The sequence below is a fragment of the Enhydra lutris genome, unplaced genomic scaffold (genome assembly GCF_002288905.1).
Source record: "Enhydra lutris kenyoni isolate GAN:26980312 unplaced genomic scaffold, ASM228890v2 scaffoldscaffold96, whole genome shotgun sequence".
Classification (NCBI taxonomy): Eukaryota; Metazoa; Chordata; class Mammalia; order Carnivora; family Mustelidae; genus Enhydra; species Enhydra lutris.
In genome coordinates, this window is record NW_019154180.1 from 3,038,424 (window position 1) to 3,052,893 (window position 14,470).

The 14,470-nt window shown below is 61.8% G+C and overlaps 1 protein-coding gene across 2 annotated transcripts; it reads right to left on the bottom strand.

Annotated features, from left to right (window-relative positions):
* Positions 1-3,886: 3,886 nt before the first annotated feature.
* Positions 3,887-7,003, bottom strand: LOC111139179 (pregnancy up-regulated nonubiquitous CaM kinase). Of its 2 annotated transcripts, none has more exons than XM_022491363.1 (11): positions 6,951-7,003; positions 6,178-6,247; positions 5,880-6,011; positions 5,490-5,564; positions 5,260-5,398; positions 5,006-5,129; positions 4,738-4,813; positions 4,530-4,642; positions 4,364-4,442; positions 4,179-4,266; positions 3,887-4,024 (listed from the first exon to the last, which is right to left on the bottom strand). In XM_022491363.1, exons 2-11 carry the CDS (start codon positions 6,243-6,245, stop codon positions 3,887-3,889), a joined length of 1,032 nt encoding a protein of 343 aa, XP_022347071.1. In that variant the 5' UTR covers positions 6,246-6,247; positions 6,951-7,003. The 2 variants fall into 2 exon arrangements, with proteins under 2 accessions (XP_022347071.1, XP_022347073.1); XM_022491365.1 differs by lacking the exon at positions 6,951-7,003 and adding an exon at positions 6,378-6,420.
* Between the last annotated feature and the right edge of the window lie 7,467 nt (positions 7,004-14,470).

Consider the following 14,470-nt stretch of genomic DNA (forward strand, 5'->3'; position numbering starts at 1 on the left):
CACCTGAGGAGACAGGGACGGAGGCAGGGCTGCCTGCACTAAGCTGGAGGGTAGAGTACATGGTTGCCGTGGGCCATGTGCCACCAAGTGGGGGTCAGGAAGGGCTGAGTCCTGTCTGGTCCGTCATCTTGTGAATAAGCCCATTTCACTCCTGGGTTTGACTCCTTCCCACCTTCGCCCTCCGTTTAGCCCATGACAAGTGATCTCCACCTTTCCAGTCCCCCTTCAGCTGCCTGGGCACAGGCCCTCTCCGTCTCTTGCCTTGCCTCCCATGTGGCCCTCCCCAGACCTGTGTCCCTGCCACCAGCTCCTCCCCATCTGTCACACCAAACTCCAGAGAGGTCTTTCTAGGGCTCAGACCGCACGCTGCAGCTCTGGCCCTGCGGAAGACCTCCAGGTTCCCATTTCCCAGGGAATGTAAGGAAATGGAACCGAGGCCTGGGACTCTCCCTTCTTCCTCACACTGACAGCACACACTTGCCCAGAGAAGGGTGAAGAACCCCCCGTCTTTTCCTCATGTCCCCACACACCCTCATGTTCCCAGTGAGCGCTCCTCATTTGCACAGAAGCAGTCAAGAAGCAGAAGGCTGTGGGGCCACTTGGCTTCTCTGTGCCTTAGTTTCCCCACATGTAAAACGGAGATGACAAGGAGAGGCTCGAGTTTACACATACCACGCTCTCCGAAAGAGGGCCTGGCACCCGGCACCTGGCACCCCGCACCCGGCACCTGGCAAGGCCCAACATGAAGCTCGCTCCACGTCTGCAGAGAAGGATCGGAAACAGTCTCTTTTGCTCTGTTTTGGTGCCCTTCAGGCACCTCAAACTCACAACCCCCAAAACCGCCCTCATCTCTTTCCCAAACCCACCCCACTGAACCCTTCTTGGTAAATGGGCCCAAACCCACCTCCTTGGTTGCCCGCCCCGCTCACCACCGGCTCCCGAAGAGCTTCCAGGAACCCCCACCCCGCACCCAGCTCAGGGTCCCCGTCCCCATCTCCAGAAACCCTGCCACCCACAGCTTCGCTCCAAGACAGAGTATGGGACCTACCCTGCATGGTCCACAACCAGGGCACCCGCTTCCCGCTTCTTTTCGCTTCCGGACTGGTCCCTGGCAACCGGGAAGAGGCCACTGGACCCCGCTCCCCACTCGCAGTGCCCAACTCTTCCAGCCGTCCAGGCTCAGCGCCAGCTACTGGCCAGTGGCTCACCTCGGCTCACAGACTAAAATCCGGCTCTCCCTCTTCTGGGCCTCTCACCCGTGGTCCGCTAAGCCCGAAATGCTCTCACAGAGCCCGCACTCCCCTCCCAACAAGCTCCCTCGACATCCCCCCACGCTCTCCCAGACAGCGAGATCTATGTCCTGGGCACCTACGTGACCCAAAGATTTTTCTCTCACAAACTGGCCCCTCTGATGGGAAGGGCTCGAATGGAAGAAGGATGCCGCCCCTGCCTGCCCTGGCGGTCCCCCTATCTCCGGACTCCCAGATGGGAAGGGAAGGGCTTATCCCTCAAGTAAGGACTTCACCAGGGCCCGATTTCTGGAGGGGCGGGGGGGGGGGGCAGGGGGGAGGAGGGCAGCGCGGGGCGGGGAGAGGAATGGTTTTGAGAAGCTGCCACAAGTGGTGAAGAACTGGGAGGCTTGACGGATGTTTTTAGATGTGATCGTGGCGCCGCCTGCTGGTCGGAGGCCAAATTGCACCCCAGTTGGGACTGGCAAAGCTGCGGTCTGGTGGTCTCGGACCCAGCGCGACTCTTTGAAGGCCGGCTCTGGTGCCTGGGCTCGGGGCTCCCTGAGCAGCCCGCACACTACCTTCCCCGAGCAGGTCACTCCTATCATCCGAGTAAGCTCACCGCCTCCATTCCAAGGCCTCCTGCCCGAGGGCGGGCACCTGGCATGCTGGGCCCAGCAGCTGGCACAAAGCAGAGGCCCAGGTGTCCAGTGCAAAGACATTACGTGTTGGGACAGGAGATGACAAGGCGCCCATGGGAGCCATGCACAGGGCAATAGGGCGCGGGAAGGGGGCAGGAAGAAGCTAGAAGGAAGCTACAGACGGGTGTGCGGGTGTGCATGCCTGTGCAGGCCGTGCCTGGCTGTTCTCAGTGGAAGCCAGGCCCCCTGGGTCCAACCCCAAACACTGCCGCAGCCCGCCCCAGCCAGCCCTGCTTGGGCCTCACTGGCTCCCCTGAGGTCCCAAAGATCAACAAGGATCCGTCCCGCCCTGCAGTGGGAACTGGCAGGGAGCAGCGGGGATAGGAGGCAGTGGGGAAGAAGGGGAGGCCAGCGTGCCCAGAACCCTGCTCTGCTCAGGGCTACACAGTGGCCCTAGGGGTCTTCCCCTAATGAGGGAGGAGGGAGAAAGGCCTGGCAGGGCCAAGGAGAGGCTCGGGGTCCCGGAAGGCAGGACTCTGGAGCCCGGCCCAGCCAGAATGGGGTTCCCAGGAGCAGAGGCCACGCAGACCAGAGGACTGACCGCTGTTATTCCCACCAGAAGCCATCACCAACCCAACCTGGGTGTCCACGGCAGTGTCCCATCCCAGGAGCATCGTCCCAGGAGCATCGTGCCCTCCCCTCCCCCACCCTGGAACACATGGGCTCCAAGCCACAGGGCAGGACAGGTGTCGAGCTCCCACTGGGGCCCTCTCCCAACCACGGAGCTCCCACTCCACCTTCTGGCACGGGGAGCCTTCTGCACAGAAGGTGCTGGCTGGAAATGCTCTCTGCTGGGCCAGGGCCATGGAAAGGTGTGGGAAGGAAGGGAGAGTTTGGAGGAGACAGCCCAGGGCTCTGGTCACCCTCCAGGCTCCACTCGGCCTCCAGTTCCCCGTGAGCCCTTCCCAGCCCGGCCCTGCAGCCCATTCCCAGGGGACTGGAGATGGCACTCCTCAGATCCCGGTTCGGCTGCCCACAAGGCTTGAGCTGCCTCCATTTTCTCCCAAGGAGCCAGAGCCGCATGGTGGGCTGATTGCTAGGGTGGCTGGCCGGCCAGGCCGCCTCCTGCTGGCACTTTGGGGGGGACAGGGAAAGGAAAATCTTGAACCCCTGGGAGCTTACATGCCATGGTGGGAGGGAACAGACGCTCAGGTGGCCATGGGTGAGGGCACGTGCTGGGGTCCTGTGGGCAGTGGGCCTGCCTCCTTGGCTTCCTTCCCACAGGTGACATCATCCCCTCCACATGCATCCCCCATCCCTGTCCCTTACCCCTCCCTCCAGCTCACTATTGGCCCATTGCTCTGTCTGTCTTTATTGATTCGGGGAAAACTGGAGGGGAGCTGGAGGGCTACGACACAAAGCGGGACCACCACAGTCAGCAAAGCACAGAGCGGCGTGCAGGAGGAACTGCCCCTGGAAGCCGCCTTGGTTCCTAGAGGGGATGTGGTGGTAACAGTGGAGGGCATCCCTGTGCGTCCCCGTGCACACAACCCATCAGCCCCTAGGCACAGAGGGCAGAGGGGAGTCCCACTCCTGCCCCAGTGCTGTGCACCACACCCACACATCTCGAACTTTCCAGCAGAGGCCAGCCCGGGGTCTTGGGGGTGGGGAAAGAGGTCTGGAAGGGGCCACCCATGGGAAGGGGATCCAGAAGTCAACGCACTCGGCCACAGCGTCTGCCTGGGGGGAGAGGGACAGAGAAGCCCAGGGAAGGAGATGGTCAGGAGGGGCCCCCAGCCTGCCCCACACCCCCTGCTCCCAGCCAAGGTCCTCACGGTCCCCAGCCCCCACTGGCCTCTATCATCTGCTTCTCCACCTTCATCTCTTCCTATCGGCTCCTCTGCTCTGTGGGGTCCGCCCTGCTTAGTTCTTGGGCACACGGAGCCCACCCCCTTCCAAGTTCACTCAGGAGTCAGCTCCCAGCAGGTACAGGGCCCACACTCGCACACCTGGGCATCACCACTTGGGGGACTGGCCAGACTGGAGGCCAGGGTGGCTGTGGCGGGCCAGCCTCCGCTCCGACGCCTCCTCGCCCTCGGGGCTCTGGCCCAGCTTGCGAATGTGGCGCAGGAAGGAGGTGGCGTTGAATGCTCGCTGTGCAGAGAGAGGAGTGTCAGGCTATGCCCCGGCCATGGCCCCAAGACTTTGAGGACCACAGAGGCCATTGGCAGCCCAGGCTAGTCCCCTGAGGGGCGGTGATGGGGGGGGCAGCCTCGAGCCGGGCCCACAGACCTGTCCCCACACTGACCTTCCAGTGGGTCCGGGCAAAATTCTTCTGGATCTGCTCACTGACTGAGCCGAGGATGTCCTTGTCAAAGGCCGCATCCCCCGAGATCCTAGGGCAAGGCCAAGGGTCAGCCGGGGGCGGGTGGGGGAGGCTTTGAGGGTGTGGTCCCCCTGGCCCCGGGACAGGTCGGCATGGGTCCCACTCACCAAAGATGCTGTAAAGCTTGCTGGCAGGTGAACCTCTTCTGGGGATCTCGCTCCAGAAGGTGCCGAATGAAGTCTTTGGCTGTAGTGAGGAGGTCGGGTCAGCCCGGCCCATCCACACTCCCTCTGCCACCCCCACCCCTGAGCTCAGGGCCAGCTTCAAGTTCACCTGATTCTGAGATGTCATCCCAAAAGGGAGAGTCAAACTCGTAGCTGGCCCTCAGGATCTGGCTGAAGAGTTCAGGGTCGCTCTCGTCGTAGAAGGGGGGGTACCCACACAGCCTGGCGCCCACACATGGATCACCCGGCTGCCCCGCCCCCCCCAACCCAGCAGAGAGCAGGCAGGCAGAAGAGGAGCCTTCCCAGGGGTCACTCACAGGATGTAGGAAATGACACCCAGGGCCCACACATCCACAGCCTTCCCGTAGGGTTTCTGCTCCAAGAGCTCCGGGGCTGGGGGTCAGAGACAGAGGGACGCGCGCCCGCACGCCCACACGCCATGCCTTCAGTGCTGCCAGGCTCCACCTGCCTAACCCCGGGAATGACCCAACACCGCCCCTGCGCCCGGTACGTGGCTCCCCGCGGTGCCCCCCACCACCCCCAGTCCACCCCCCCCACGAGCCTCAGAGTGCCCCCCTCACTGACCCACATATCCCGGGGTCCCACAGGCAGTGCCCAGCATGTTGCCAGCCTGGATTTTGGAGAGGCCGAAGTCGGAGACCATGATTTTGGAGTCCTCAAAGGGCGTGGCATAGAGGAGGTTTTCAGGCTGTGACACACCAGAGAAAGTACCAGGTCAGCCCTGGCATGGCCCCTGGTGCGGGGCACTGTCCAGTCCCCCAGACCCTTGGTGCACAGGGAGGCTGGGCAAGGCCCGCGGGCAGCCAGAGGGCAGGCACCTTGAGGTCTCGATGCACGATGCCCAAGCTGTGCAGGTAGGAGACGGCCCCGAGGACCTGGCCCACCAAGTGGCTGGCGTCTTTCTCCGTGTAGGAGCCACGCTCCATGATGCGGTCAAACAGCTCGCCGCCTGTCACCCTGGGGGGAGTGCGGGCTTAACGAATCCCGACCCATCGGCCCCACTCCCCACCCAGCCCCGGCCACCCCAGCTGGCCCCTGCCCTCCTCACAGCTCCATGGCCAGGTAGAGGTGGGAAGGGCTCTCGTGGACATCCTCCAGAGCCACGATGTTGGGGTGGCTGACCCTGCAATGGCAAGAGACAAGCCCTGATGGGCCACAACGGCCCCCACTGGGCCCCTCAGGGTCCAGGAGGGCTTTGTCCTGCCCCTAGCCCCGCGCTGGGAAAGCCTTCCTCTCTCTTCTCTTCCTCCCTCCTCTGCCCCTCTTCCCTCCCACAGGCGACCCCTGTCCTGTCCAGCAAGGCCGAGCCCCAGGTCAGGTGTTCCTGGGGCCGCAGAAAAGGCAGGGCGCTCTCCCCAGCCCCCCGGCCCCACCCGCACCCACACCCCTCGGCGCTGGCCTTGAACCACCGGCAGCCTGGCCAGGTTCTGGCTCATACCTGCGGAGAACTGCGATCTCGTTCTCCACCAGGGCCTCCTTGCCTCGAAGGGCCTTCTTGGGGATGCACTTGAGGGCAACAAGGTGTGAGGAGCCCCGCTCCTGAGCCAGCATCACCTCAGAGAAGGCGCCCCTGAGGCGGAGAGGGGGAGGGGGGAGCAAAGAGGAGGAAAGGAGGGGGAGGGGTGGGGAAGGTCCTCACAGTCCCACGCCACCCATCCGGCCCCCACTCTCACACAGTCACTGACACACACACAGCACATCCATTGACACACATTCACTGACACACACACACTCACGAGCCGAGCTTCTCCCGGATCTCATAGACGCTGCTGATGTCTTCCGTCTGTTTCTTGAGCAGCAGCATGTCTGCGGGGGGTCGTGGAGAGATGGAGGGAGGCCCCCTGGGCGAAGCCACTCTCAGCTACCCGCTGAGAAACACGGAAACCACCCCCAGCCCGGATACATCTTTCCCCTCCCCCACCGCCCAGGTCCGCACTCCCAGGTGGGCGACTCCCAGCGAGGCCACCGCATACACTCCTCCCCTCCCAGACACGAGGCCGCCATCCGGCGCCCCCCACCCTGGCACCCCGACGGCGATCAGCACCCAGACACCCCCTCTGCCTCCGCACAAGCGAGTCAGCCGCGATCGGCCTTCTTCCAGAAGGCTCAGAACACCCCCCACCCCATTCCCTCCAGGCCCACCACCATCCACAGCGCCCACAGACACCTCCCCCCATACCCCCAGGCCTAGACCTGCCACCCACGGCCCGGCGCTCACAGGCACGCGCCACTCAGGCCACCAACCCTCCCGAGATGCACCTGCGACCCCCGTGCCCAGCCGCCTGCCACCGCCACGGCCACCCACGCGGCCGCCCAAGCGCAGCCTGGCCCTAGGCGCCTCGGGGCGGGAGGGATTCGGCAGCCTCGGCCTCCCACGTCCCGAGCTGCGTGGGCCGCGCCGGGCTTGACAGGTGTGCGCGGGGACGCGCGGGGGCTGCGGCGACCGTGGCCTGGAATCCCACGCACCCCCGCCCGCGCGCGTCCGCGCCGGGGAGCGCCGGGTGCGGACCTGGAGCCGAAACCGCAGCGTCGCCTCGCGCAGTGGCCGCCGCGCCGAGCCCCCCGCCCGCGCCCCGCCAGACCCGCCCCCTCCGCGCGCGCCCCCGCCGGCCGCCGGCGACCGAGCAGGCGATGGCCGAGCGCGGCCTCAGCGCTGCAGGGCGCCTTGTAAGGCAATCCGCGGTGCGGGTGGACACCGCCTCCCCTCCGGCTCATTCATGCCAGTTCCTGCCGGCTCTGTTCCCTAGGGGGCCTGACTGGGCCGGCCCCGGGGCCTTTGCACCAGCGGTGTGCTCCACCCGGATGTCTCTTCACCCACCTGTTGACACGGCTCTCTGCCTGCCTTGAGGTCTCTTCCCTAGCTCCAGCCCTGCTCCTGGCATTTCCGTCACCCCGGCCTGAGCTCCCCCATCAGCACTCAAATGGAGGACAGCAACAGCCTCCCCACTGGGCTCCTTCTGCCTCTAACCCCATCCTTCCCCCCTCCTACCCACAGTCTCTTCCCCCTGAGCAGCTAGAGCATTTCCTATATTGAGACCACTTCCGCCGGCCTCCAGACCCTCCTACAGCTCTCCGTGTCACCAGGAGTTGAAGCACAAGTCCTTACAGGGGCCTGAGGGCTCCGCATGATCAGTCCCTTCCCTATCATTGCCCTGGCCCCTTTTCACCCACTTTCCCCCTTGCTCAACTAGCTCTGACCAACTCCAACCACACCGGCTTCCTAACTGGCCCTCAAACACACCACACATGCACCTGCCCCAGGGCCTTTGCACCTGCCCCCACGGCCTTTGCACTCACTGCCTCTCTCCTGGAATGCTCTTCACTCAGCTATCTGCTTGGCTTGCTCCCTCACTCTATCAAGTCTCAGCTCCAGGTTCACCTCCTCAAATAGGCCTGCCCTGCCCACTTAGCCCCGTCTCTAGGACATCCCCGGGCCTGCCCCGTCTTCAAAAGATCTGTCATTGCAACCCCACCTTCTCTGCCTTGTCTTTCCCATCAGTACCTCCACTCCCAGAAATTGTCTCTGCCCACCCAGCTCAGGGAAACACGTGCAGGGTGACTGAACTCAACCCTTCATCCCAACCGTGAGTGGATTCTTCCCATCCCATCCTATCTCAGTTCTGGCCCTCCTCCTAGGGGGTCTAGGCCGACTAGGGATGGGGGAACAGTGTCTTGGCTGTTGACAGGAGCACATCCATACGGGCCAGTGCCGCAGGGCCTTCATGGAGTCCCAGGGCCCAGGGACAGCCTGCTGAAGCTCTCTCCGCAGGGGTCTATGGGCCCTGGTGGGACACAAGGTCTTGTAAGAGGATCCGCAGGACAGGAAGAGGTTTTTCAAAGTCATCTCTCCAGAACTCAGCCCCCATGTGTCTCTGTTCAAAACTTGGCAAGTTTGGGGTGCCTGGGTGGTTCAGTGGGTTAAAGCCTCTGCCTTCAGCCCAGGTCATGATCCCAGCATCCTGGGATCGAGTCCCGCATCGGGCTCTCTGCTCAGCAGGGAGCCTGCTTCCTCCTCTCTCTGCCTGCCTTTCTGCCTACTTGTAATATCTGTCTATCAAATAAATTAAATAAATGCTTGTGACATTTCTTTTAAAAAAAAAAAGTTGTTAAGTCTGAGAGGGTCCCTCCAGTTCCTGTTCCCATCCACCTTTCCCGGTCATCTGCCCAGTTCACTCAAGAAGGTTCCAGGGGCCCTGCCTTACCTGCTTGTCTAATCATAAGAAATGGAATTTAAGGGGTGTCTGGGTGGCTCAGTCATTAAGCATCTCCCTTCCACTTGGGTCATGATCTCAGGGTCCTGGGTTCGAGTCCTGCATCGGGCTCCCTGCTCAGTTGGGAGTCTGCTTGAGATTCTCTCTCCCCCTCTCCTTCTGCCCCTCCTTCCTCTCTCTCTCTCTCTCTCAAATAGATAAATAAATAAATAAATAAATAAACCTTAAAAACAACAACAACAAAACCATGTGGCCCATCCAGACAGTGGAAGCACTATGAAGCCAGAAGAAAAGGACGAATCTTGAATACATACTGCAAACTGCTACAGGAAAGCAGTCACTCTGAAAACAGCTACACGGTACGTGAGGCCCTTTGTACAACATTCCAGAAAAGGCCAAACTGTAGATGGAGCAAACAGATGGACAGTTGCCGGGGGCTTGAGAGAGGGGGGTAATGTCTGACTCCGGAAAGCCCAGGAGACGTTCAGGGCCATGAGGCTACTCTGTGCAGAGCTGTGATGGGGGAGACCCTGGATAAGTCACAACCCAGAGAAGCAAACAGCAGCAAGAGCAGAGCCTAACATCTGTCTGCAAATGTAAAAATCATCCTTTAGGAAACTGGGGGATCTCAGGAAGGAAGGCTGACCAGGCGCAAACAATCTAGGTGTACGGCAAATGTATGACAGCGCTCCACTGAGGGGGGCGGGGCAAAGGGCCGGTGATCGCGCGGGTTGGTCTCAGAATTGTTAACTCTAGTTGACAACGTTGTTCCCTGCAAGGGGAAGAGTTAACAATTCCGAAACCACTCTGCATGCACACTGGAATTAAACAATTAAGTAAATGGAAGGCAGATGCTGGGAGCCCGCTTTCTCACTGTTTGAGTGGGATGATGCTAGAGGAGGGAGGTGCTGGAATGATCCACGTGGTGATGGGTCAGAGCTGGAGACATCCATTGGAACTGATGTTTACCTTAATATACAGATACTTGTGTATATACAAAATGTGTATATGGAATGTGTACTGGAGACGCACAGACTGTATCTAACTATATATTACATTTACCAATTTGTTATATATGTAGACATAATCTATAGGTATGTTTATAGATATGTGTTAGAATACACATAAATTTCCTTGCTCCATCAGCAAAGAGAGCCTAGAAGCAATAACACACCAGCAACAATGAGCACAGGAGAGCCAAGACCATGGTTTCTAACAGCTTTCTCTTATAAAGGGCTCCTCGGAGAAATGGCTCAGTCTAGGGCTGGGACACGAAATACGCAGGATGAGCCAGGGGCAGTTTCTAATGCCAGAAAGTAAGGATGGGAAGTGTGCTCCTCGTGCTCTCTCTCTCGCTCTCACACACAGAGTGATGGGGGCATGAAAAAGGAACACAGGAGCCCATGGGAAGAGCGCCCAGCTATCAAAGACGGGACAATTTGAGCAACATAATAAAGTAGTACTGGGTAGCAAGCCAAAGTACAAAATAAATTTCCAGACGCCGGGGTGGCTCAGTGGGTTAAGCCTCTGCCTTCAGCTCAGGTTGTGATCCCAGGGTTCTGGGATCGAGCCCCGCATTGCCAAGCTCTCTGCTCTCTTCCCTGTCTCCGCCTGCCTCTCTGCCTTCTTGTAATCTCTCTCTGTCTAATGAATAAATAAAATCTTTAAAATAAATAAATAAAATAAAATAAACTTCAGCTATTATAAATAAATAAATGGGCGGGGGAGAAACAAACTCTGTGCAGAAAATTCTAAATAATTTACTCTTCAAGTGTGGGCTGCACACAGTGACTTCCTTCCAAAAAGGATAGATTGGCAAGGCAGAGATTCAGTTGAGAGTGGAGATAACCCAAGACCAAACGTGACTCCAGCCAGGTGACCGAGGTCTACGTGGACAGTGGTGAGTCACGTTGAGAGCAGGCAGCCCGGCTAGGATGTGACGGGAAAGGACATTAGGGGTAAGCCGAGGAAACCCGACTTAAGACTATGGACTTTGGTTAATCACAAGGTGCAGTACTGGTTGATTATTGTAACAGAGTGTGCGGTCGGGGCACCAGGCTGCAGGGGCACCTGGCTCAGGAGTCCCAGAGGTCACAAACCCCAAGACAGAGAAACGGGTGTCGGTGAAACAGGAAAGCAGTTTATTTTGGGGAGGCCAACACCAGGAAGAGAGCAGACTAGCATCTCAAAGACTCTCTCCAAAATGCCAGAAATACTTCCAGGTTTATGTAAGGAACATGTGGGGCAAAGGTGAGTGGGTACGAGCCGGTGGGCAGTGAAGGGGATCATATCCTTGGAGTCAGTTCTGAGCGGAGCCTCCCTGGCTCCAGGCAGTCCCTCTGCCGGAGGGGATAGTTTCTGTTGCCATATGGGGATGATTTGCCGCAGGGTCTTCCGCCTGAGCCAAGAGAAGGGCTGGAAAGAAGGACCCAGCCAGCCACCCTGAGGTCAGAACCAAAGCAGCCAGGTTGCCCCTCCCGGGCGCTGGGGACTCTCCCAAGCCTCCAGTCCCCAGCCCTGGGGGTGGCCTCAAGCCACTCTCCTGTCCCCAGCTGTTGCAAGCACACAGCCCTTCACGGCGCAGGCAGCCTTCCCTTTGTCCCCAGCTAATTCTAATGCCAAAGCTCCTTGGGCCCCCACCCTAGCTCCAGCTGCCAAGGTCCTCCAGGGGTAACAGGGATAACAGGCCACCCCAGGGTGGCGTGTCCTCCCCTCCATGCCCCCACTCAGCCGCCCCCCCCCCCGATCCGGGCCATGGAGACCCTGTGAGCCCCGCAGCCCCAGTTACTGCAGGCCCTGGGTCCGATCCCCAGCTGGAAGCCCCAGGCCTCCCAGGACCATGACAGCCTTCTGCTCACACTCCCTTCCTGCCCTCCCCCCAGCTCTCTCCTTCTCCCCTCCCCCTTGTCCAACCCCAGCCTAACCGGGCTCTGAGGGGGGGCCCTCCATGCCCTCTGCTGGGGGGGGGGAGCCGCCTTAGGGAGAGGCCCCGCCCACTCCCCCCCACCCCCAACCCCCGGACCTCCCGGGGCAGGGAACACCAGACCCTGGCAGGCAGCCTCCTGGCCCTCACCACCCCGCTTATCCCGGGGAGGGGAGGGTGGCAAGACGGACCTCTGCAAAGCCCTGAGAACCCACGGGGGGCCGAAGATGCCTCTGCTCTTGATCTCCTCTGGTGGTCAGCGCTCCGTGGGAGCTGCCCCAGGACCAGAGCCCTCTTCATCAGCTCAGACGCCGCCAGAGGCTGCTTGGGTCAGCACACCAGAGGCCAGAGTTCCGGCTCCCAGCTCCCACTTTGGACACCTCCTGCCAATTCATCCCGGCCAGAGGCGAGGCTGGGTCCGTGAACTTTGGGCCGCGCAGAAGCCCAGCTCGCCTTGGCCGCCTGCAGGAGGCAGCGCGGCTCTAGTGAGGATGCCGCCCCCCCCCCCCCCCCCCCCGCCCCCCCCCCTGGGACAGGCGGCATCATTACCTGCTGGAGGAAGACTGGAGTGGGCGGGGGAAGGTGCAGCCCTGCCAAGTCTGGTCTGGGGGCCTATTGTACCCACCAGATATGGAGGCCTATATGTGTCTAGAGACACCCGTGAAGGCCCCCCTGGAGCGGCGGGGGCCTCGGTCCTAGGAGTCCTGGAGCTCACACAGGCCATTCTCAGCCTCCAGCCCAGCCACCCCCAGTCCCAGCAGCCTCTGACCCCACAGAGGCAGCAGTAGCCTCCCTGCAGGGGCAGCTCCTTCACAGTTCTGCCACCGGCCTTTGAACCTGCCTCCCCTCCCAGGGGAAAGAAGAGTCCCCACCCTTGGCTCCCGAAGGCCCTTTTCTCCCTCGGCGCTCCCTGCAATTAATCCACTTCCCGAAAGTGCCCCCGCCTGCCCTCGTCCTTCTCCAGCCGCCCCCTCGCTCCCCACCGTGCTCCTTCGACGAGCAAGATCTTAAAGTCTCAAAAGCGTCGCCGGCACCGGCGACGTCCTCACTTCCCCCGCTTCCCGCTCCTCAGGGCCCTGTGTGTCCCCCCCCCGACCGCCCCCCCCCCCACCCGCCTCGACCGGGAACCAGACCCTCAGCGTACTTCCTGGGCTCCTCTTCCTCACGATGTGCAGAGGTTCCCCTCTGCGGTTCAGTGCGGTTCCCCTTTGTCCTTGCTCCCCAGGTGCCCCCCCTTCTTCAGGCCATCTAGGGATCACGTACTTCTCTGTGGCCTGTCTCCAGACCAGCCTCACTCTGAGACTGGGCCAGAGAAAACTCTAGTTAGAGTCTTCTGAGGAACAGTGCAGCCCTGCCACCCTGAGGGTCCCCAAGCCCCCTGCGTCCCTACACAACTTAAGCCCCGGCCACCCTGCGGGTCTCCCACAAAGGTCCCCAGGGCCTCCTCCAACAGTCCTGGGTGGAGATGCTGCCCCTCCCTCACCCAGCAGGCTCAATCTGGCTCGAGCCAGAATTGCTTTTCTTCCTAAAGCCGCCGGATGGCTGAGGGTTTAGCTTAACGCGATGAGCCATCTGGGGACAACAGCCTGGTGATCAAAGTCTGGGACTGCTTGGGGGTTGGGGGCTCACTTCACATCCACACCAGGACAGTGACCCCTTCCTTCCCCATCCCTGGCTACTCTTGGCTCTCCTGTGTTGCTGGTGGGGAAGCCGCTGAGCACCAGTGCTAGGGAGGCCGGACCGGCCCTGGGGAGAGAAACTCCGCAGGTGGGAAGCTGGGGCCTCCCCGCTGAGGCCTTAGGGGGAGGGTCTGTGCCCCTGACCGGCACCAGGGGGCAGCCTTCCCCTGGTGGTGCCAGTATCTCCAAGTCTGGTAGGAGACTGGAGCCGGCAAGGGTCCCTACCACTCCTCCTTGGGGACCAAGTGTAGCTTTGCCAGGCAGGCTTGTCTCTGGCCACCAAGGAGATCCACTGAGACCTGTCACCCCAAGGGCTGGGCCCCCGACCTCCAGCTTCCAGGGTTCCTTCGCGGAATGCCAGGAGGAGGCAGGGGGGTGCCTTTGGCAAAATCCCCCTCCCACCCCCAGCACACCTGGAGGTTCAGCCTCTCCTATGCCTGCCAGCTGAGCGCAGTCCCTGCCCCTTTGGCGCAGGGAGCCGGGAAGCTGTAGGCCTTGGTACCCAACACTGGCCCAGGACCTCGCTGGGAGTCGGGAGAAGGCTCAGGGAGACGGCAGGGACTGGAAGGACAGAGAAGACGCTGGGGGCCGAGGCTAGCTGGAAGGCAGCCAGGGCAGTGGCTTTGCTAGAACCATGAAGGGCAGGTCAGGAGGAGCGGTCTCGGCAGCGGCCAGGCCCAGGTGAAGCTGCGGTCAGGCGCGGCGCGGTCTCTGGGGAGGTGGCACCGGCCGGCGCCCCAGGTAGCAGCCATTCTGCTGCCCGCTGGAGTGGCGTCTCCTCCTCGGGAGGAGGGAAGGAGGGGGTGGGCGGAGTGACGAGGAGGGCGGGACGAGGGGGAGGGGGACCAGCCCGGTCGTGGGGGTGGGGCGACAGTGACATCACCCTGGAGTCGGTTCTTAAGCAGCAGCCGAGCGGACCGGGGAAGAGAGGGACGGTCGGAGCGCGGTGGCGAGTCGCTGAGCCCGCTGGGGCCCAGAGAGCGGCTAGAGCCGCCGCCGCCGGGAAGGAGGGGCGAGCGCGCCCGGGCCATCCTCGCCGCCGTCGCCTTCGTCGTCGTCGCCGCCGCCGCCGCAACCGCCACCGCCGCCGGAGCAGCGGGCGAGCCGGGCCGGGGCGGGGGGCGCGGGCCGCAGGCCCCTGCTCCGGCCGCCGCTTGCAGACCGTGGGCGCCCGATGCCGCCCGCGCCCCGCTAGATTGAATCTCGGGCCCGGCGA